The sequence below is a fragment of the Pagrus major genome, chromosome 1 (genome assembly GCF_040436345.1).
Source record: "Pagrus major chromosome 1, Pma_NU_1.0".
Taxonomy (NCBI): Eukaryota; Metazoa; Chordata; class Actinopteri; order Spariformes; family Sparidae; genus Pagrus; species Pagrus major.
The window spans coordinates 18255138-18280058 of NC_133215.1; the positions used below are offsets into that span (position 1 = coordinate 18255138).

At 41.6% G+C, this 24921-nt stretch overlaps 2 protein-coding genes across 2 annotated transcripts; one reads left to right on the forward strand and one right to left on the reverse strand.

Moving 5' to 3' along the window:
• Positions 1 to 1233: 1233 nt before the first annotated feature.
• On the reverse strand, positions 1234 to 9749 carry melk (maternal embryonic leucine zipper kinase). Its single transcript, XM_073465630.1, has 18 exons — positions 9663 to 9749; positions 9277 to 9389; positions 9097 to 9182; positions 8412 to 8528; positions 8165 to 8308; positions 7967 to 8035; positions 7527 to 7619; positions 7176 to 7274; positions 6826 to 6894; positions 6390 to 6488; positions 6064 to 6150; positions 5745 to 5876; positions 5399 to 5563; positions 4484 to 4766; positions 2570 to 2663; positions 2281 to 2437; positions 2089 to 2192; positions 1234 to 2003 (listed from the first exon to the last, which is right to left on the reverse strand). Exons 2-18 carry the CDS (start codon positions 9353 to 9355, stop codon positions 1826 to 1828), a joined length of 2055 nt encoding a protein of 684 aa, XP_073321731.1. The 5' UTR covers positions 9356 to 9389; positions 9663 to 9749; the 3' UTR covers positions 1234 to 1825.
• A 5781-nt stretch (positions 9750 to 15530) lies between these two features.
• On the forward strand, positions 15531 to 24295 carry adamtsl7 (ADAMTS-like 7). Its single transcript, XM_073469343.1, has 12 exons — positions 15531 to 15600; positions 16336 to 16465; positions 16586 to 16761; positions 16909 to 17023; positions 18635 to 18823; positions 19059 to 19188; positions 19898 to 20120; positions 21380 to 21553; positions 21689 to 21862; positions 21974 to 22153; positions 22497 to 22641; positions 23727 to 24295. Exons 1-12 carry the CDS (start codon positions 15532 to 15534, stop codon positions 23879 to 23881), a joined length of 1860 nt encoding a protein of 619 aa, XP_073325444.1. The 5' UTR covers position 15531; the 3' UTR covers positions 23882 to 24295.
• Positions 24296 to 24921: the final 626 nt, after the last annotated feature.

The following is a 24921-nucleotide window of genomic DNA, read 5'->3' on the forward strand; positions in this document are numbered from 1 at the left end:
CTTATTTGTTTACTTATTAGACTAAGAAGCAAGACAGGATGGGCCAGCGTTAGTCTTTGACATAATGTCAAAACTGATATTTTCTTCACATTCTGTTAATAATGTTAGCTGATTTTTTAATGGCTATCTTACACATTGCCCCTTTAAGGTTTATCTTAATCTCAACCTGACCTGTAACTCCTACAAACACTGAGGGGTTAAAGTAAATCAAACGAATAAGGCACCAATTTCCTGACATTGAATAGAGAAATCGCAGGAAAGCATGCAAGAAGTTGAAAACTCTTTGGCTCCTGCAGCAGCTCTATTGTAAGGAGATGAAAATGGGCAATGGCCAGAAAAGAGGGGAGAGTCTCTCTTATATGTGATAAAGGTGACAGCTGGCTTTTAGTCCAGCTGTTGTCCACACCACACACACAAACACAGCTCTCATCTTCCAACCTCCACCCAGCAGGAGTCATTACCACCACTGGAATACTATAGAGGATATGGGGCTTTATTCTATCTCTCAAACTCCAACCTTCACCCTGTCTTAAATTACCATCCCCACCACCCACCCTCTCTCAGACTCCATTAAGGTCGAACCCCCCTTATCATCCTCTCAACCCACCATTACCTTTCCCCTCCCTGCTGAGACACCAAGGAGAACCTGCCACAAATAAATGCCAATCAGCTGCAGTGCTGTTATGACTAAGTGGCATCTTGTCTCAGAATAGGGAGGGGAGCGAAGCCCTTCGACTCTTGTGTTTTACCCTGTTCAGATGTCGCAGGCAATGATCATCATTATTTAGTCATCCAGACGGTCATAACAATCACGCTCCTACAGCCATTTCTGCCATAACAATGATCATCCACCATTTTGAGCGTCAAGGCTAAATCATTATCCTTCATTGGAGTTTTACATTTACTTGAGAACACAGCAAGTTCAAGATGTGCTCCAAAGTTATAATATTCAAGGATAAAATGGACCCAAAATAAACTTTGTATGTGCGTTATTATGGTTGATATCACTGATGAAACGCTGTAGACATTCGACACCTTTCAACACTTATTTTTTGTTGGAAACGCTGTCACCAAGATTAACGATCACTATCAATCTTCATACCAAAGAGGAGTGAAGCCTAGAAGACGAACAGAAGGATGGTGACAGAATGTAATACACACCACTGCTCCATCAAACTGCTGAATTAAAAAAAACAAAACATTAATGCATCCGTCTACCTAAAAACAGGCATATTGTATTTCCCAGAAACCATTTATTTTTGCTCTTTTTACATGTCAGAAGAATCAGACACAACGTAACAGTTTAAAACTAGACCAAAGATAAAAGCAGACAAGACAACCATGTAAAAACATGACAGAAGAATTGTAAACATATACATCAAAAAAACAATGTCAGTAAATTAGCAATGCTCTGCTTCTTTGTTATTCAATCAAGTTAAGCGCCTACAGGGGAGAATAACAACATCAAGATATAAATATGGAAATAATTAGCCAGAAGGTATGCTGTAAATAGTGCTGTAAATAGCGTTGTTATATTTCACACAAACACGTATTCATCTCGAGAGGATTGGCGCAGATCCTATTTAGCTTATGAGTAAGTAAGTAAAACAATATTCTACATAAAACAAGACACGCTGTACAGGATCCTGACATGTAATGCTCATAAATTGAATTCAACATGTAGTCGGGGGATTGTTAGCTAGGCTATGGACAGTTTTAAATATTCACTATGAATAATGAACGACTGATCATTAATGTGCTAAGACACCATCAATCACTGATCAATCACCCTTTATTGAATTGGTATTGCAGGAAAGTGCATTATTTAGATACTGGATGTGGAGAGGATGTCTTCAACTAGGTGCTTGTAGACCCAAGCGTCTCCCTTCAGCCTCTGGCGGCGGACCCCCACGACCTCAGGCCTCTGCAGCAGGCACACCTCCAGCTCAAACGCCATGGTTACCTTCCCAAAGTCGCCCTGTGTTTGACACTTCAGGGTATACCTAAAGGAAGTGCGAAGAAGACGATTAGGATCGGATCAAAGAATGGGATGTCTGATCAGAAAGGGGAAAACGTGCATCATTTTACCCTTTCTGTGTGAAATCAACGTTTTTCTCCGGCAGGACGGAGAGGATCTGGTTCAGGATCTGGTCTGGGTTGGTCTGGCTGGTCAGAGTAACATTGTACTGTGCCTGGAGGAAAAGACAGACATAAATGCTTTTCTCTGTGGAGTAATAATTTGACGTGGGACACAGAACACGAAACAAGAAGTGTGTATACCTTGATCTTGCGCGGGCCATCACGCAGGGCTCGTCTCTTACTGGGAGTGAGCATGGTGATCACCTTATCCAGGCCTCTCTCCAGGGAACCAAACACTTTTCCTCCTCTCTTCTTCTTCCCGCTGTCTCCTGTAACAGCCAAGTCCAGAGACCGAGACCTTGAGAGCAAACAGAGTCACACATTTAGTCCCTTCGGTGGGTCATTTGATCAAACTTCTATGTGAACTTTAGCCTCTCTCCTTTCTCCCATTTCTGACTCTCACCTCAGAGCCTCCACCCAGCCCACTCACCTTCGCTCAGGACTGAAGGCCATTATTTCAATGTTCGGAAACTCCTTGTTCTCTGTCCTCTTCTTACTTTGCTCTTTAGAGGCGCTGCCTCCACCTACAACATACAAAGGAAAAAAAAAACAGTTTGGTTCAAAAAGTCACATTAATCTCATACGCCCACCGCTGAACCAGTCATTACATGCTCATGCAGTGTAGCCAAAATTTCAAACCAACAGAAAGTTATGCTAAGTTCTACTCAAAATCCAAATGTTTCTAAAAGGTGTGAAGTATGTAGAGCTGCAACAACTGGTCGACCAATCGATTAGTCAAATGACAACATTTATCAGCAATATTTTTGATAATAATTTCAACTATGAAATGCAGATTATTTATTGTTTTAAATTATAGTAAATTTAATATTTTTGAGTTTTGGACTGATGGTCAGACAAAACAACATTTGATGAGATCATCTTTTCACTGTTTGTGAATGTTTTTTATAGACCAATGATTTATCAAGAAAATAATTGGCAGAGTAGGGTTGGGGTAAGTCTATCAGTGTTTCCCAAAGCACCAAGACGACATCCTTAAATATCTTGTTTTGTCCACAACCCAATGCTTTCAGTTCAGTGTCAAAGAGGAGTCCAGGAACCAGAAAATATTCACATCAAAGAAGCTCAGAATTTTGACTAGTTTTTCTAAAAAATATTACTCTGATTACTTTGTTAATTGATTATCAAAATAGTTGGCGGTTGATTTAATAGTTGACAATAAATCCATTAATCGTTGCAAGCTCCAGTAAAGAAGAAAGAAAATGTTGTGTTCGACCATCTCACCTGGTGTCACTCAGCATCTTATAAGTTCAAGAAAGACTGATGCAAAATATATGATATGGTCAATACGATATGGAATAAGACGATTTTCCAACCTCGAAGCCTCTTGACAGAAAATAAATGTAAAAAAACTTGAGAGACTGGCCAGTACAGCCCTTTGCTTTTATGCATGGAGCTCACTGGATTTGACATTGGACTTGTGAACACAAAGGCTTTGGTATACACAGAGACAAGTAGCCCGACACACACACACACACATATACACACAAAGAGAGAGGCTAGGCTTTAGTGGCAAGAGAACACATGTCACTACAGCCCACGTGGGACAGTGAGCAGAGGAAAGAGACAGCTACACCTGTCACAGCACACGCCTAGGGACAGACACACCAGACCATATTGTGTGTGCGTGTGTGTCAGTGGCAGCGTGTCTGCACTGTAGCTTAGAGAACAAGGGGCTGTAAAGAGAGCAGGACCGAGCCAGATTCCACAGGGTTTAACACCAACTGGGTCAGCTGTGGCGCGTTAGGCGACTTGTGGCCGAGTTTAAAGAGGGAACTAATGAGGCCGGACGTCTGAGCCGAGAATTCACTTTGACAAATAATTAAGACTTTAATGATTTTCCATTCATATTAGTGTCCTTCATTTACAGATAAGCGAACAGAATTAGCTTCCTGATAATAACCTCACCTTCGAGTTGACAGTGACAATAAGTGTGTATGTGAGTGTGTGTGTGTGTCCATTTTCCCACTGACAGCTAAATCATAGAAATATGAGTGGCTTTGGGCTAAAAAAAAACAAAAAAAACAGGCCCAATAAATGAGTTTATTACCAGAAGACAATTTACTTGCAAATGTGTGGCATGTGGACGTGGCACTTGTGATTATGACAGCTGCATGAGACAGAGCGAGGGACAGATAAATGAAAGAGCAATGTGGAGAGGGCCAGTTGGCTAATGCAAATAATCTAATAGAGATTGTACTTCAAAGCCCTTGTTTGGAACAATAAACAATTACAGTATACAAATAAACTGCATGACTGACTGAAACCCTGCATTGTCTGCACTTCATTACCGCCACTGGTTGAGTAACAGAGAGACTCCTCTTACCTTTGGGTGTTACTGCATTGGTTTTAGTGCCATTTGCATTTTGATTTGGTGTGGTCAGCACATTCTTGTTGGGTCGTGCATTCTTCTTACTGGACACAGGAGTTCGAGGAGGAGGCAATGCAAATATGTCAACATCTTTGTCCTGCACAGCAATATTCTCCTTGTTTTCAGTGGTCTGGTCTCTGCCCCTTCTTTCCTGGCGGTGTGGTGTTGTCACTGTTCGGCCCCTGTCTGGGGTTGGGCTGTAAGCGCATCTTCTCTCCACGGCTGGAGATGCTAGCCTCTTTAGGAATACAAAGAGGAGATAAATGCAGAGTGAGTAGACTTCTCTGGAAGCGGCATGGCTCTTGAGTGTCTTTTTCCAGAAACCTGATTACTCAAGCTAATCCAGAAAAATTGTTATGAGCAGTTTGATATTGGAGCTATTTTTCCTACCGAACTACACCCACCAAACGCATCACTGCACATAAGAAAGCATGGACGAGAGGCTAGCCAACTAAGCTAGCTAACATTACAGCCCAGCTGAAGAGGATATTATTGATGTTTATATCCCACGCACGAGCTTCTTGCCCATGAGTAGATGCATGTTTCCTTTATGATTATTTTGAGTAACCAGGCCATGATTTCTGGAAAGAGACATTGCTGTTGAGTTTTTTAAGATGTTTTTTTTTTAAATCTGTACTTGATTCAGCTCGTTTTGCTGGAAGATGAGTGGAGAACCCTGTTTTTGCCATCTAGTTCCATTATATTCAAGAGAAGGCAGACATCTACAAAGATGACACCTTCAAAACTCGGTAGCTCATAGCATTACAGGTAAGATGACAAATATCTCTTTTTGATTTTGGGGTTGAATGTCCCTTTAATCTGAGGACAGGGAAGGCTGCAAAAACACATTCGTCCCCAGCTTTCACATACCATGTCTTTGTTGTTTGCGGATCCATCTGGCTGACCTCTGACCCCCTGGGGTGTGTATTGTGTGCCTGAAACCCACGGGCAGTCATCAATATAGTCTGAGCAAAAGTCGAGAGAACCGACAATCACGGCGTCTTCATCCTCGCTGAAGTGAAGGGTGTTCCTAGTCTGAAAGTAAGAGGGAAAAATAAATCAAAGATCTGCAACAACACTGGGAACTGGGAAACAATACGAGTGCAAGGTGCAGGGTAGAGTCATAAAGACTGAACCAGAACATGCAGTTGTAAAGACAGTCAGCAGCCCAGAAAAGGAACAAAGCCTTTTGGGAGTTGTGGTTCCCGAGTCTGACCTGTATTCCCTGGTGCAGTGGAGAGCAGGAGTCCTCACAGACTGTTGGTTCAGGGCGCAGGCGGACAGGCTTGCCCCTCTGCTTCTTTGACAGCAGCAGCAGGTAGGTGGCTGTGGTCTGGTCGTACCGCCACTGAGTTAAGATGCATATCAAATAGAGAGTTACGTTTGCACAGAATACAAGGGGAACAAAAATGTTTAACATATGCAGTTGTGGTGATATCACCATCCATAACACAATAAAAATCCACAGATGTTGAACTGATGAGCGTTATAAACATGAATGCTAACACTCAAATGTGAGCACAAAGGGCACTCACCTCCTTGACCAGCGCTGTGGTGCTCTCCCGAGATCGCTTCATGTTGACAGCCATCTCAGTGATACAGTCCACATCTATGTGACCGAGCTACCAAAGAAAACATCATGTTGTCACAATTTTTTTCTCCATTTTTTAATGTGTGAACACGAATCAACAATTCTCAAAAAAAAAAAGGAAAAAAAGTCAAATCAAGCATTATTGAATCGTTTCAGGGAAAGGACCTGAGTGGTGACTGATGCAAAAACCTCAGAAAATTGATCAAAAATGTCAGTTTGACATCAACACAGAGAGAGAGAGTGTGTGTGTGTGTGTGTGTGTCTGCGTACCGGCTGCCTGCTGAGCCACTCCACGGGGCTGTTGTAGTCTTTCATCACCCAGGAATGGTCCAGCAGCTGTCTAACAGTCACACGCCGCTTGGGGTCCACCTACAGGACACATACAGAAACTACAGCTCAACATGCAAGAGACTACAAATCCAACAATCTACAGTAGGTCTTAAATACTGTACATGTTGTACAGATGAATAAAACTATATTTTAATTCTGAATTTCTTTTTTTTAATATTCATCATAAACTCCATTTCTTTCTACTCTCCATCTTTTCTACTCTTCTATTATAGCAAGTTGCTGTGACATATACAAAAGCTAACTGAGATCTACCTGTGCAATGAGAACCAGTGTACAGTTAACTGAAATAGCTAAAAGTGAAAAACAGAGGAGAGATCGTAGAGAAAAAGAGGAAACAGAATGACTGATTATGTACCTGCATCATCTGGTTGAGGAGGAGGACACTACCTGGAGAGAGCCACCGTGGGTTATCATATTTACCTCTCTGATGAGATAAAAGACATAAAAAACACAGATTATGAATAATAATATACATTAGAAATAGAAACAAACACATGGCTTTGCCTTAGGTGGCAATGACTATAATAACTCATAATAATTGTAGGAAATGGATACACGATATTTAAGAGCAATTCCAGAGCAGTTTTTCTTGAGTCAAACAATAAAATAATAAACATAATAAAACAATGCTTTTGTTTAAATAATTGGGGCTCAGAATTTCTGATAATTCATTTCCAGAAATATTGTGCTGGGAAAATGTCTTACTGTAATCTTCCTGTAGAGGACCATGCAGTTGTCGTCATCAAAGGGCAGGTATCCACAGAGCAGAGCAAACAGCAGCACTCCCATACTCCACACATCAGCCTGCAGGTTACACACACCGCACAGCAGTATTTCAGCTTCAAGTGTTAGAGTTGGGATTTCACAGCTCAGTTGCACCGAGTCATGCACCAGCGAATATGATCAGTACACCATGAAAAAAGCAGAATCGTGGAACAGGTAGGTAATCATGACTTTTAGTGAAAAACAAATGCAAAGATCTGTGGGTTGAAGTAAGGACACATCTTTAAATTATAACCTGGATGGTTCTAGCTGTGAACAGCTCAAAGCTCTCACCTCTGAACCAATATATGCTCTTCCCTGGATGAGTTCAGGAGCAGCGTACGCAGGGCTGCCACAGCACGTCATGAGCTCATAACTCAAACCTCCCTGAGAGAGATATAACCACATAAGAGACCACATGATCTGGATTTACACATCAGCTTTATAATAGAGATCAACCAATATGTTTTTTTCCAGGGATGATCATAAGTCATCACTGAGACTGATGACTGATATTTGGAACCCATTAACATCAGTTAAGTTCTAAGTTCTGTACTTTTAGTCCACTACGTTTATTTAACTTTATTTTCACAACTTTAATTACTAGTTACTTTGTAGATTCAGATTATTACTACTTGATTATAAGTTGGCATCAAAGCCAAAGTAGTTCAATTTCTTTTATCTGCAATCTAACAAACAAAACACAATAAGAAATGAGGAATATGGTGATGTACCTTAGGTTTGGCACATAATCCAAAGTCTATGAGCTTCAAGTTGTGGTCTTCATCGATCAGCAAGTTCTCCTTCAGGTCAGAGAGACAAACATTGCAGCAGGCATTAAAATTAATATGCACAATATATCACAGACAAGCAGACACATTTTATCATAGTTTCTCGTCACTTGTTCACATGCAATCAAGTGGTTGTTTTACCGGTTTGAGGTCCCTGTGTGCGTATCCCTGGCTGTGGACGTAGGCCATCGCAGACACAATCTGTCTGAAGAACACCCTGGTCTCCTCCTCAGACAGACGGTCCTTTGCTATGATGTAGTCAAACAACTCCCCACCTGTACAGTACTGAGAGGGAGAAAAAATGACAGAGGGAGAGAAGATGCAAACTGAATGAAGACGACAACGTCAAATTCACACTCACACAAAGTCTCTGTGCATGTTTACTTACCTCCAGCACCATGAAGATCTGGGTGGAGGTCTCTATGACATGGTAGAGACGACAAACGTGCTGATGACTCAGGTTCTTCATGGCCTCAATCTCAACCTTCACACGGGGTAGATCGTCCTGGGGTGACGGATAGACAATTTTTCATTTATTTCGTAATTTTTTAATGCTGTTTTTCAAGCAGAACACAGAAAGATTAGCAACCATGGTTCTCCAAATATAAGGAAAAAATAAAGAACAAAATAAAAGGCAAAGAAGGTTACTGATAAAATGAAATAGTTCTGAATAGGATTGGAGACAATTTGGTATTTAGTGTTTATTCACTTGTAGTGGAATCATATTATGGTGATCTGAATTTTTTATACCAAAATCTGCTGTCTTAATAATAAGTTTCAACAAATGTTAACAATAAAATAAGAAAATGTGTTATTCAAGTTCACAGTTTAACAAATAGTGAAGAGTTTTGTCTGATTCAATGCTTGGTAGTGGAACAACAATTGATGGCATTTGTTTGCCTTTCTTTATCAGATATCACTGTATGCCTCAATTCTGGGGTGTGGTAAGTTGTGATTTGTTTTACATTTCACAGACTAAAGACTATACTTTAAAGTATTACACACATTGTATAGTCTCTACTGTCTTTTGTGACATGTGGCCAGACGTGTGGGCAGAGGGTCTCTTGACTCACCCCTAGATCCTTCTTGTTCATGATTTTAATGGCAACCTTTTCTCCTGTCAGGATGTGTCGACCCAGCTTGACTTTAGCGAAGCCTCCTGAAAAACACGCAAGGTCCATAACACGCATAAGAGAGGACACGACACCGACAGAGCTGTTTCACACACAGACACGCATTAATATCGTCACTACCTGAGCCGATGGTCTCATAAACCTCATAGAATTTGAAGAGCTCGTCGGCCCCGCGGTGCTCCGTCCGTTCCACCGGCATCCTCCCTGCTTCAGCCGGGCGAAGATAAACCTCGCTGCGGTGGGGGGAAACAGTTCAGCATTCAACTTTCTAAAATACTCAACTAAGCTGGAAAACACACGCCTATCTCCGTGTTTAAAATAAACGTTAGAAGGCGGCTAACATTTTCTAGCTAACCATGCTAACGTCAGTTATCGCTAAAAGAAGAATAGTAGCGTTAGTTAGCTGAAACAAAACGTTAATACCAATAAAACTAATACAAGTAACTTTGGTAAAATTACGGCACTATAAGCTAACTGAACAACGCCCCTTGTCAGTATGAATTTACCTGAGTTTATGTGAAAATAGGAGCAGAAGGAGGTGAAGTCAGTCAACAACCTTATGGCAGAGCAAAGCCCTCCGGCAGAGATGTTTTGTTCCAGAAGTTTGAATTTCGCACGTCGACGTTGACGTCATTTCCTGCTTCCGGTTTAAGCTTCGCACGCCCCCCTGTGGCGAATAATAGTACTGCGGTCATTAAAAAAACAAAAAGTTGTTTTAGAGCGATGTTGATTAAACTTTATTTAATTGAGGCTGTAGTTTATGGTGTTGTTGATTATGCAGACTGATGTTTTCAATTTTAAATCCAGCCAAACTATAGATGGGGTGGACAAAACATTAGAAACACATAACATATATACACAAAGATATTAACAAATTAAGAGACAAGCAAATACAGATGTTTCTTTGGGTGCATGTTACAATCAAGCAGCTAACATTCTTGCATGCTTTGTAACATTGTACGAAGGTCCACTAGACCGCAATTTTCGAGCGTGATGGCATGAGGGCCGTGGTGGCAGAAGTATTCAGATTGTGTTATGTAAGTAAAACTAGCAACACCGCAACATTAAAATACTCAATTACAAGTCCTGCATTCAAATTTTTACTTTAGTTAAAAATAATTTATTATCAGAAAAATCCTTATAAAGTCTTAAAAACAAAAGTACACATTATACGACAGACTGACCTCTGTGACTGCTATGTTATTAGTATTATTACAATATTATGACTGACAGGTTAAAGGGTAACTCCACCAATTTTACACATTAAAGTGTGTTTACAGGTCTTGATAAGTACTACTGCGTATGTAAAAAAAAAACGAGTATAAAGGCTTTTGTGGCTCCAGAGGAAGCTGCATGTAATCTGATAAATTGCCTCCTGTGATGTCCTTCGGTGGCTAAATTGTATTGTGGGTAATGTAGGTGGCAAGCTTTGAAAAGCAGACCAATCCTATAACATTGTTTGAATCATTATGGACAGTTTTCTGAGTAACCGTGAAGAAGACAAACGAAGGAATATCTTTCACAAGAATAGTGTTTGTCCCACAAACAGAGTTCCAGAGGCTTGACTAGTCTACGCCAGTTAGCACTGAAGCTGTTCTGTTGGCCAAACACCTCACAAGGCATCAATTTATACTGGATTTCTGTTTACTTTGTTACTCATCCTCAAACACTCATACACACACTGTATGAACAAATGTACCCTTTGTGTGCCCCCTCTGTGCAACATTGTTTGACTGAGGTACTTACAAATAAAGCTAAATAAATTCCATAGCCTAATATATGGCACATGGATGGTAACACCCCTTTGAATAGTAATAGTTAGCTGTTAAATTTACCCACAAACATACATGTGCATTCATTAGCGGGTTTAAAAAACCTGTAGGATGGAAAGCATCACGTGTGTGAACCGCCATACTTGACCCCAAAGGTATGTGGGTGCAATAGCTAGCTGACCAGAGATGTGTATTTATGGTGTCAGAAGGTGTGTGTGCCTTCACCTGCACAACTTCTGGAGCCTGTAATTAGGACACGGTGAGAGGTGAGCTCAGAGCCCACTGGATGCATTTTACGTAACAGACCCTTGTAATGACTGTATACAAGCACTCTCACTGCTGCAGTTTACTCATTGGGCTGTAAATGCCACAGTAACCATTTCTCTCTTACATCAACTTACTGCACCTGTTCTTGTCAATTAGTAATGAGTCGGTTTTAAAGCTCTAAGTAGCAAAAAAATCCTGCTTCTTAGGTCTTGAAACAGGCCACTGCAGACATGTATTAGCCTTTAAAAAGTAAGAAAGACTTGTTTACCAAGAAATATATTGTATCCTGACACTTAGCCGACACTGACAGACAGCTGCAGAGGAATTTCAGTGATTGATTGGTGGTCGCCCTGTGTTTCTCATGGTCGTTAGGGAAGGAGTCGGTCGTTAGGGAAGTAACCGGTGGTTAGGGGACGTCCAGGTGTCAGCGGGATGACAAAACCCCTCATTTGGTTTCTGGGGCAGCTGGCCAGGACGGGACAGAGCGACATCAAACAACCCACAGCTGGAGGAGAAGAGAGGCGAGTGTGAGGCAAGTGTGAGGCGAGTGTGAGGAGAGGAGAGGAGAGGAGAGGAGAGGAGAGGAGAGGAGAGGAGAGGAGAGGAGAGGAGAGGAGAGGAGAGGAGAGGAGAAGAGAGGAGAGGAGAGGAGAGGAGAAAATGAAAAGAAGATGGGGGAGCAGAGAGGAAATTGAGAAGCGAGAAAAATGTAGGGGATGTAGGGGTGTTGAGATAAATTTCTGTTGACTGTATTATTCATTCATATATGTCTTTTACAATTTTGTCTTCCTTTCGTCTCCGTCTTCTTGCGGTCAATGTGGCCAGTTAGGACCGACACACATACACATCGAATTACTGACAACACAGAGAAACACTGACTAAAACACATTTTAAATAGTCACATATGGGTGATTCTCAGGAAAGCAATAGAACAATCTGAACAATCCAAAATCTATCAGTAAGGGCTCTTTCATTCCCAAATCTCCATGAGCTCACAATTTTACTGCGCTTTAAAACATATTTTCAATGTACTGTAACATACTGTAGGCCAGTGGGTGTTACCCCCCTCTGGGTCCTTTTATAAGATAAAACTCGAGAGAAATGTTTTTTCTTTCTTGAATAAAAATTAGAAATGGTTGTCATGTTTTTTAGGACAAGTTCTGTTACAGTCAATGGTTTTAACAGACAGCGCAGGCCTTCCATGGCCATGGCCAGCCTGTGTTTGTGTGAGTTTGCCAGTTAAGTTTCACATATACAAGCCTCAGTAGTGAATCATAGCAGTTAGGCATAACCAATGTCATTACCCAAATCCCAATGTAATTGCAGCAGAAACTGCAAAAGATGCAGCATACCAAATTATTTAAGTATCAACCCGTCTGTTTATGTCCATGGTTTGTCTGTGTACTGCATGCATGTATGGCTGTATGCTTGTACATGTCACTGTTTGAGCGAAGCTGTGTGTTAAGGAGCTGCTGTGCCACTTCCAACAGCTCTCATGGACTCATACTATGTGTGTATAATCAGACATGGCAGCTATTAAGCTGTCACAGTGGAAAACAGACGTTGCAGTCCTAACAGTGCCTGTCTTGGACAGAATTCCCAGTATTCCCTCGCAGACTTTCGGAGGCTCCCAGAATGCCTGTGTCATAACTCAATGACTACCGGGTATTCACTGTGGGGGACCGGCGTCTTAGATCTGGCTGTGTGCCAGAGACAGGGAGAAAGAATAAATAAAAGCATGTACAGTATGTTAATGTGGTTAGATGTTTATGTTAAGTATAGAGTTAATGGTATATTAATGTTTTGTGTTGCAGGACATCAGTGTTCTTCTGTGTCTCAGGTCAAAGGGCAAAGTGCCAAACACTCACCCAGACAGACAGACAAATGCAGACAGGGGCATTAAGACAGAGGAAACGATACACTGGCATCATTTCTCTCCCTACTGCCTCCAGCATCCTCATGAGGCTTCACAGAGCTTTGCAGAATCACAGTCTGCTTGTCTCTCTCATTCATGCTGCTTTCACGGTGACTCGATTGATTTACAGTGTATTATGAACATTGCATCATAGTGGTTTATCCACACATATGTGGCTCGTATATCCTTCAAGGGTCTACGCACAGTCACATGCACCTACACATGGATGGATTAATGAATGGGCACACAAGGCATAGCCCAGGGGCCCAAGGGGTCAGGCAGCAGAGATGCAAAATAAGCACAAAGAGACAGAAAACAACCACAAAGAGACACAAAATAACTACAAAGAGACACAAAGTGACAACAAAGAGACACAAAACGACCACGAAGAGAAACACAATGACCACATAATCACAAGAAAAGGCTACAAAGAACTTCAAAACAACCAAAAAGAGACAGAAAAAAGACTACAAAAGGACACAAAGTGACAAAAAAGAGACACAAACCACCACAAAGCCAAACAAAATGACCAAATGACTACAGATGGATACAAAATTACTATATGGGACACAAAGTGATAACAAAGAAAAACAAAAATGACGACAAAGCAGAATAAAACAACACACAAAGACACAAGGAAAGGCTACAAAGAACTTCAAAACAGCCATAAAGAGACACTAAATGACCACAAAGACAAACAAAATGACCACAACGACACAGGGAAAGGCTACAAGGAACTTCAAAACAACCACAAAGAGACACAAATATCTACAAATATACACAAATTACTATAATCAGACACAAAATGACAATAAAGAGAAACAAAAACAACCCCAAAGCCAAATAAAACAACCACAAAGACACAAGAACTTCAGAACAACCATTCAGAGACACAAAATGACCAGAGACACAAAATTACCACAAAGAGATGCAAAACAGCCACAAAGAGACACAGCATGACAATGAAAAGTTTCAAAATGACAACAAACAACTTGAACTTTTGTCTGTGTCTCTAAGAGTTGTTCTTCAAGTGCAAATCTAGGTTTCGCTGCATCACTGCTTCTATGTACTGTAGGTGGGGTGGAGGGGCATTTACATGTCTGTGCCAAAGGGCCCATTGCCTCTGTAATCCGTCCTTGTGCCTACAAAAGCACACACACTTTATCACAATGAAACAGAGGTTCACAGAGAAGTTGTGAAATTCTCAGCCTTGGCAATTTCACACCCATGTTGTGAGCAGCTGTGGTGTCAATCAGCTGGTAATCTAAGGGAATAAGCTTTTTGAGATCTGAAATGTTGTTTCTTCCACTCCGTACAAGCACTATGCAGGTAAGAAAAACACAACATCACTGCTCCAATCCCATCTAAGTTACAACTCTCAACTGTCCTCAACCCCAACATGAAACAGTGGAAAGTTAAAAAGCCAGGCAAGCTTCACTACATTGTGTGTCTAGAGGGCTAAACAGCCCTCTGCCCAGAAATGAAGCATTCAGCCAGGGGAATATATTGCACCCATATGTGTTTGAACTTCTCCAAATCATTTATGTCCATGCAGATATTACCATAACCTCTCCAGATGAAGAAGTTGGGAGAGTGTCACTGTGGGGTTTTGAATCCTGGCCAATAGACTTACAGTAATATCTGAATCGATCTGATTGTTCCCCGACATGGTATGGTGATTAACTGAGTCACAATAAAACTGGCATCCCTTGGGTGTGAATCACTGATGAAGGGATACTGATTCACTGCAGAGCACAATGGCATTTTTTTAATGTTTTCAGCACAGAGACCGAAAAGAGAGAGAAAAGTGATAAGCCGTGAGTGGATTTAACATATTTTTTCGATTATCCTCAATCCACTGTGGTATTTTTAATTTAGATTTTTCATCCTTCATTCTTTCCATCATCGGTGAAATGAAAAAAAAATTGAATAACTCAGAACAAGAAAGAAAAATGAAGTGAAAACAAGAAGTGGGTGGAGAAGCCAGAGCAAGATCAAGAGTGATGTGTGTCCAAAGCCTTACAATCTTGCATGACGATTCACAGGGAGAGATATTGTTTTTGGATATGCTTTAGGATATGCTGCAGCGAGCCTGTCCTCATGCCACAAGCACACATCATGAACTGTCACAACATTCGTACTGAGGTGCGGAATGGGTGTGATCTCAGCTTGAAGCAACTTTTTAAAAAATGTGCCACAATACTTTCTCTCAACATTTCTCCTTACATCCCTCCCAAACTTTGCCTTCTCTCCCTCCCACCCCTCAAGCCAACCCCACCTCACAAACACAACACTCCCCCGTAAAACATGTGTGTGTATGTGTGTGTGTGAGTGTCCTCCTCTCTCAGTTTCTCCATGGCTGGATTGTGGCAGCAGCTCGGTTCCCCGCGGCAAGGTCGAGCTCTGGCTCTCCTCCACTTCATGTGTCTTCTCTACCTACCCTCAGGTGCTCATCCATGGGATAACAAAGCCGGCTCGCCCCCTCTAGAGGTAAGACATCCACGTGGTCATGGAGCAAAAGTATAAATGTAATTCATATGTAACAGCATGCCTGTTTCCAGTTATAATTTAATCGTTTAAGCTTTTGAAGAGTTGTGTAAGTGATATTGTTTATAAGTTATACCCTTATCTTGTAATTTATGAAAGCAGTCATCACTGAAACTGATATATTTAACTCGAGCTTTTTGGAATTTGGTGTTCTTTTGCCCACTACAACTAAAATCCTGCCAAAATCAGGCATTGGGGATTAACTACACAACAGACCTCTGGTTTGTTTTGGACTTCCAGGCTAACTAATCACTAACAGATCGAGATATATATATCAAAGCAACAAAAGGGAAGGACCAGGAGAGCCCATAAAAATAGACATAAATATGAAAAGAACAGAAGGAGTAAATTCCAAACTTGCAACATCGAGATCTGCACAGAAAGGTTCCCCAACTCAAACCAACTGTTGGACTGGACTGAGTAAGCTGTGGGATTTCCAGAAAACGAGAGAAAGAGAAGGAGAGAGAGTTGGAGAGCAGGAGGAACAAGAGAGAAAAGCGCAGCAATGTGATCCAGCGGAATTTATGATTATACTGTTGAAACACATGCCTGTGATGGTGAAAACATGGCACAGGGAGCACATGCAGAGTGTCTGCAGATGTATGTACTTGAGTGGGGGCACATGCAGTGTTTGTACCTGTAGTGTGCATAAAAGCGTGCGTATGTGTGTGTTGGCAGGGGTTTCAGGTGGTGAAGGGGAATTTCTCTCGCATGTTCCTCCGCGTTGGCTACCATAAGATTGCAGAGATTCCAGCAGGGGCACGTAACATCACCATACGGGAGACAGTAAAGAGCCGGAGCTACCTTGGTACACACACACACACACACACACACACACACACACACACACACACACACACACACACACATACGCACACACAGAATGACAAACACCAGAGTGATAAATGAACATGGGGTTTCCCTCCAGCTCTGCAGACCAAAAGCGGTGTCTCAATCATCAATGGCAACTGGGTCATTGACCGGCCGGGGGTCTTCAGTGCTGTGGGAACACAGCTGACGTACCTACGACCCAATGAGATCCGCTCTCGTACTGGAGAGACCATCACTGCACCTGGGCCCCTGACTGAGGACCTGCATGTTTATGTGAGATGCAATGTGGCACACAATACAGGAGCAGCATCCTTTTTATGTCTCTTATTCAAATGCACAAACACTGTATGCAAACAATATCTATTCTACAATACTACCACATGTCATCATACACTCTCAAGCTTTCCTTCTCTTTTCCAGTTGATCTACCAGCAACCAGGTCCCAGTGTATACTATGAATACAGTGTGCCTTTACAAAACACACACACACACCCCACCCCTGAGCCTGACACACCTCCTGATATTCTACCGCTGGGTGAGTGCAGCACACGCTAACATAGACACACAAACACACAATTAAAACTATACATGAATGACCCTAAATGACCACAGTGCCATTTTTTTCATACCGATATTTCCTCAGGGGGCATAACACATAACAGATGCCTCTGTTTGTGCGTGCATGTACTGTGTGTGCTTGTGTGCGTAGAGTTCAGGTTTCACTTCAGGGTCATGGTAACGCCAAAATGTATCATTTTCAGCAAAATTCTCATTTTGAAAATTTAATTAGAATTTCGATAACATTCAATACAGGCAGGCAGCCAAACTTTGTTCTGGCAAAGAGCTGTTAACCGCACGCTGAGACAATAATCTGTCACTTGGGCCAGATTTGATTTCATTACCTAATATTTAACCTTCATTAAAGAGATTAAAGACATTTGGGCCTGTTGATGCTGATAAATAATTATTTCATTACCAAAGATCTCAAAAAACAAATGCTCTTAGAGTCTCTGCACATCCATACAGTCGTTTATAATTGTAGTCAATCAGACCCTTACTGGATGGTGGAGCTATGCACGTACTCCATGTACCTGTCTGAAATTACTAGTATTTGAATTTTAGTATCACAGTATTTGAATTTTGAGTTATTCATCCACTATAAAATGCCATCAACGTTATCTACTCTACTTTTTGACAACAATACACAAGGCAATGAGTCACATTTGATAGATATTAAAATTACTAACATGTGCCACTTCACCTGTTAGTGAGGGTGCCAAATAATGATGATTCACAAGCATCCACAAACTCACGTTACTGTTCACTATAGAATAAACTACAGTGTCTTTTATAGAGAAGTGAATAAATGAACAGGGGAATAGACTGGACATAAGAATGATAAAAGTTTCATTTGTCAACCCAATTGCCAGTTGTTGTCAATATATGTTTAAACTTTACATTTCTTTATGTATACTTATGTCCTGGTTAGGTTTAGGCACAAAAACCCTTTGGTTAGGGTTAGGAAGAGATCGTGTTTTGGCTTAAAATGCCTCTTTTGGTTGCCACAAACACAGCTGGAAATGTCTTGACTCCCATTAAAAATATCTGTTCTTTGTTGCCACAAACACACCTGGCAATGATCAAAGGTCTCCTTAAGAATATCCAGTGGTTTCAAGCTTTTAAATGTTGAAACGCAGTTTTTTAATTGTGGTCGCTGGCTCGGCAGCCTTCTCCCCTAGCTTAACTTCACCCCCACCCACTCCACATCCCGATATGTAAGTTGGCTCATACTCTTGTAACATGAACTTGATATGACACATTTTGCAGAAGTGTCATCATGGTGTTTAGCCTATGACACGTACAAATGTGACATATGAGTCTTTTGCAGAAACGTTAACTTCCAGCATTTCATCCTGGCCAATGGTCTTGACCCAAACAGGTGAAAATAAATGTAAGCAGCAGAGTGAGGGAGGTGTCAAACACAGTCCATGAACACACACAGAGAAAGATAGGACAATGAAGGAAGGACAAAAAGCCAAAATATCATCTTATCTCAATTTACCCCATAACCTTTAAATATTCAAAGTTTCAATTAACTTTACAGCCTTTCTTCTTATACTCCACCCTTTAACCTTCCACTTTCTAGTGAGGACCGTCGACCCACCCCAGACAGGTGAGGAGGTCCACCAAGGTGACGGCACCAACAATGACATAATTGAAAAGAAACCCCACCCTAACCACGTTCCATCTGACCCCAGTGTGACCTCTGACCCTCGCTCGCCCTACACCTGGACAAAGAGTGGGCGCACAGAGTGCAGCACGACCTGTGGCACTGGTGAGGAAAAACATGTAATTCAAAGGAGGATGATATAATGCAAAACAAAATTACTTCGTGCTTTAGTCCGATTTAAAAGATTTACATCATTGCTATGGATGAAGACGACTTTATTTCTGTCAGTGTGCATTCATACAGTCATATTTTTGCAGACAAACACATGTTCACTTGCTTTAATGTGTGTCTGTGCTTGTGTGTGTGTGTGTTTTTGTCTGTATGCGTGTGCACTTGCCAGGCAGGCGTCTGGTCCTCTGGGAGTGTGTTGAGAGAGAGTCCCAGGTGACTGTTCCTGCTGACCTCTGTGATCCTGCCCTCAAACCAACAAACCAGGAAGAGGACTGCAACATCCAGCCTTGTCCTGCATAGTGAGCAGCACACACACCTGATGTCCCATACAGTGGTCGTGACACACACACACACACACACACACACACACACACACACACACGCACACAAAATAAGAACAACACACACAGGTACTGCATGTTGTTTTAGTTTCAGATGGTACAGCGACTCTCAGGGTGAAGCTTCCATCACTCACACACATTCCAGCCATAAGTTAGTCACAGTCGATCACACTGACTCACTCTGATGTGGCTTCGTTTTTCATGTCTTGCTGTAAATACCACTAAATCTTACTGTTGTCGGTATGAAGAGGGGTATTAACTGTAAGTTTAGTTGTGGGTCTGTTGGATATTTTGCCCACAGTGTCAGTGATCCATGACAGCTGTCAGTCTGAAATATATATTCTTTATTGGGAACGCAGCAGCAGCAAAGGACCGGAAAACCAAAATTTCAGTGGTAATAGAACGAGGAGAAACATCTGAACACAGCGCACAAATTGGCTTATTTTGCTTGTCTCTCTTATGATCTTTTGGAGGAAACTACAGGCTTTATATTGCCCTGTGTAGACCAGGGTCAGCTGACCGCACACAATAACTGTGGTCAAAATGAAGACATAGAGCTGGGACAAACTCTGCTTGTGAAAGGTCATCGCTAAATATGTAACCACATCTTTTGTCATGGCTGCAGTTTAGTTCCTCTAACCCGATCTTTGTCTCGATTGGCTGACAGCTGGGACGTGGGGGAGTGGTCAGAGTGCAGCAGGAGGTGTGGACCCGGCACTCAGCATCGCCAGGTCATCTGTCGCCAGGTCAGTCACGTTCACACCAATGGGACGGAAACAGCTGTTACCGTGGCACCAGAGCTGTGCGGGTTGTCTGATAGGCCGGAGATCAAGTCTACATGTCAGCTGAAGATTTGCAGCCAGTGGGAGATACGATCAGAGTGGAGCCCGGTAGGAAAACACACACTAACACTAACACACACACACAACCCTCACCCTTCTTGATACAATGATCTAATATGGTAAGTTTTAGATGCATTCTAGATTTCTCTCTAGAAAAAGGACAGACTTGCCCTTTACAGGGACGTATCCAGAATTTTTTGACTGGGGTGGCCCAAGTGGGGCACAGACTTATGCAGCGGTGGCATGAAGTATGTGCTTGCACACGTTGGAATGGCATTCATTTACCATTTCTCATATCAACTTTAATTACAGACATAACAGTGTCGTACAGCTTAAAACCTTAATAATGATGGATGATAGTTTTAGTCAGTGTGTAAACATGATTGACATGTTTGACACAAGGTTGTATTTATTTTAAACCTGCAGCAATTTGGACAAACAAATGGACTTGGTGTGCAAAGGCCTTCATATCCAAAGCGATTTAAGGATTTAAAAGACAAATAGTCCTACCAATCACAACACAACAGAGCAAGACCAAACAAATGTAACATATATCACCCATACTTTATTCTTTAAGTCTTTTAAATGAAATTGTACCCCAAAAGAGGGATGCATACAAAAGAAACCATGCACATTCAAATATACTTGTGTAACAGTTGGTTCAGACTAAGGTTACACCTCTCACTGGGCAGATAGCCAATCATACATTAGGATAATGGGGTGGAACTTGGGGTGGCCAATTAGTTTTCATGGATTACCAGTGCCACCCCAGGACCTCCTTCTGGACACGCCCCTGGCCCTGTATGTCATTGGTATTGGATATGTGAAAAGCTGATCACGTGAGTGATAACAATATGATAGGTAAAGCAGTGCTTAACCTGTGTATATTTTCATGAATATTTTTTTCTTTCTATTGATTTATTGTTTTATTAGTTTTATTGCTATTATTTCTGTTATTGTTCCCTGTACATGATGCCTTTGTTCTGGTGATGTGTTTTTAAGTCTAAAACTACACAAATGTACCAAAATAATCAAAATTGAACCTGCTGGTTATGCCCTTTCAAGTTATTATAATATAAATATATGACATGTAAACAGCATTCAGTGTCGCAGAAAATTTTAGATCGTTTCATACAGTTCTATAATCTATAACAATGCATCATATTCTATAAGATGAGCACATGTTTTTTGTGCAAAATCTTACTCTGCAAAGTAACTAATAACGTCAGAATGTTTGGAGTAAAAAAGTACAACATTTGCCTCTCTTTTTTCACTCACCCCTCTCTCTCCCACCCTCTGTCTCCCAGTGTTCAGTGCCATGTGGGGTGGGCCAGCGCAGCAGGGAGGTGGTGTGTGTGAACAACCTGGGTGATGTGGAGGAGGATGAGGAGTGTAACATGAACCTAAGGCCAGAAACACTAGAGAACTGTGATCTGGGAGCCTGTGCACGCAGCTGGTTCACCTCCCTCTGGAGCCAACAGGTAACACAGAAGTGTGTGTGTGTGTGTGTGTGTGTGTTGGAGGCAAATATGACAGAACAGATGGGAAATCATGTTTAAATCTTAACGTGGCAGTGGCACCGGTTATTGCATGTGTGCCTGCGTGATATTCCTCAGTGCTCTGCAGAGTGTGGTAAAGGCAGTCGAACCCGGAGGACAGTGTGCCTGTTAGATCATGTGACTGATCTCCCATTGGACGGCTGCGAAGGGGAACACCCATCAGAAGTGATATCGTGTGACTCAGGCCCCTGCCAGAACCGCCTGGAGTGGTACACCGGACCCTGGGGTCAGGTAATTTACATGCACAGATACACACATCATCCATTTGAAGTTTTTCCCCTTACACGTGTGTGTCTCTCTCTCTCTCTCTGTGTGTGTGTGTGTGTGTGTGTGTGTGAGTAGTGTTCTGCAGAATGTGGGAATGGCACACAGACCCGTAGTGTGGCTTGTATTTTCAACAACAACGGCCTCATGGAGGTTGTGGACAACTTAAAATGTTCCAGTCTCTCTCAGCCAATCACAGCTCAGGTCTGCAGACTGAAGCCATGTGGTGTCCAGTGGTATGTCACGGAGTGGAGTGTGGTAAGTGTCCTAAAGTCTCTCCTTCTACCATGCAACCATTAACCCTTTGTATGATATCCTTCCTCATTATGTTCATTCTTGGCTTTGACACACACACACACATTTATCATGATGATCATGATTTTACGGATGTCATCTTTCATCACTTTGAACACCACAAACGAAATTCTATCAATCACTATTGTCTCCACTGTTAGATACAACTAAAAATATGTGAGAAAATGTTTTTCAAAAATGATTTGTATTAATTTATCGTTAAAGCTGCTGGTAACTAAGTGATGTCCACAGTCAGTCCTCAGATTGCAGTCTATTTACTGTATGTGCCTTGTTTTTATCACCTCAGTGTTCACGCTCCTGCAATGGTGGCTACCGTGTGCGTGAGGTGCGTTGTCTTGCAGACAACATTGCCCCTAGCAACCGCTGTGACCCCACATTGACCCCAGAGAACCGTGAGGAATGCAACAAACAGCCTTGTTTGGCTGAGATAAGTAAGTGTGCGGAGCAGCGTTGTTGTAGCCTACTCCCTACTCCATTTTGATGATAAAACATTTAGTAATCCATTAAAATGAGGCAGAAGCACAAACACACCATGTTGAACTGTGAATATGCTCTTCTGAATTCTGGGAAAAGATATAGGCTTCCCTTGTGCAGGCACAATCGATACAAACATTCCTTTGTTCCTGTATCAACCAAGCTTCTTAACAGCCAGAAATGAATGTGATGGTTCTGTATATGCATATGAACATATGTGTATATGGAAATGAATGTACATTCATGACTCCAGCTAGTGTATGGATGTATGCGACTGAATGGATCAATGAATGAATACTGTGTTAGAGTGCTGGGATGTGTGACTGAACCTATATTTATGACAGAATGAATGTTTTGGTAGGTTGACTTGGTGATATGGTGAGGGTGATGTGAGGTGATGTGATGTGATGCGAATGCTTATGTGAATGCTTGTGTGGATGTCTATTTATGGCAGTATATGTGTAGGATCGTCCAGTGTTAGTCTGTGTCTATTCCACCACTGTCTTTTAACCTGATGTACATTTGTACTGCATGTTGTTTTTTTATTGTATGTCATTTTTGTGCTGCAACTTCTTCCCTATCTCCGAGACAAATTTCTCCCTGGTGGAGACCAATAAAGTAACCCTAACCCCCTAAAACAACTGCTAAACTAGGCTAGTCTTGCATGATTAGGCTAGGCCTACTAGCCTAGCTTAGCTAGCTGTAACCAACATCTGAGTCCCTGACATCCTCAAGTGTTGATGTTTTTTCCTAAAAACCTTAGTTCAAATGCAGAGTGTCGAAATAATCCGCTTTAAAATGCGTTAAATTGATCAGTTTCTGTTTGACTAACCTGCCCCAAGTTACGGCTCCATGTCTCTGTAGGGCAGTGTAGATGCAGGTGGGTCAGAGTTCACAGGAGGGTCAGAGTTTGATGACTCATGTATGAAAGAAACTCCCTGCACAAATTCAGCAAGTGCATTCAGGAACCAATCTCAAAAAGATCAATTAACAAAATAAATTTTGCTTAGCTTCTCCCATTTTTCCTCAATTTCCTTTGCAGATCCATCATGCAACGATCAGTATCATAACTGTATGGTGGTGGTTCAAGCCCGACTCTGCATTTACCATTACTACAGAAGTGTGTGCTGCGCCTCCTGCTCCCGTGCCCAGAAAAAATACCCCGACTCGCTTCAAAAGAACTACATCCGCAGGTGATGCTGCCACCTCAGGTCACCATTCAGTCGGAAAACAAACCAGCACTGTGAACATGACGCTTAACTCTGTTGGGAGCGCCTCAGTATGTGGGATTATAGGGCATGGTTTAATATCCCGTCCCTCCTGACTGACTGAGTAATCAGCTGCTTTCTTATATTTTGTGAAAACTGCCACACACACACCACAGCCGGCATTGTTGCTATAGTGAGCTCTTGTTTCATCTTACTCCAAACTAGATGAAGAATAACCTGAAACTTTTTTTTAATCTCATGCCAACACAATCACAAACACTACAATACTTCACTATGTATAGGTCTAGAGTTTTGATTCTTAATGTAACTTTAAACTGGACTGGTCACATTTGGTGATGCACTTCTATATTTATTCTTAATAAATGATGTATAACTTCTGGTACTCGACTGTTGTTTGTTTTATTATTAAAAATGCCACAGAGGATATGACACACTCATTTAAATAAAATTAAGGCTGATATATATTATGATACTGGTAGCTGCATAAATGTACATACAAGAAACACTAGAGGATAGCAGAAAGACCCTAAAGCCAAGGTGAGTGCTGACTTATATCAGAGGCAAACCTTAGCACAAACAGACACAAACAACCTTGGTGCCTGCCACTGTTGCTTGCTAGCTTACAACTAATGTTCAGTAAGACATTCTGGCTGCAATCAAACTTGCATGAGTGACTAGATTGAACAAAAAATGATCCTGGGATCAAACTAATGCGAATAAGACAAGGCGAAGAAGAAGTCAAGAAGAGATCACATCAGCTTTGTACTCATTCAAGATAGTAATACCTTTGCTTTAATGGGACTGACAGCATGTAAAAGGCCATAATTCAATCACAAGAACTTAAAGCACGGAAAGAAACATTAAATGAACACCAATGACAAATGCACATTGCATTCTCTGTTTCTCATAAAACAAATTAAGAGTAGCATGGGGACCAAAACTCTTTTACATACACTCTCCCATTTTGTAGCTATACATGATCTTGAGTAATGTTCCCGAGGTGCTCCC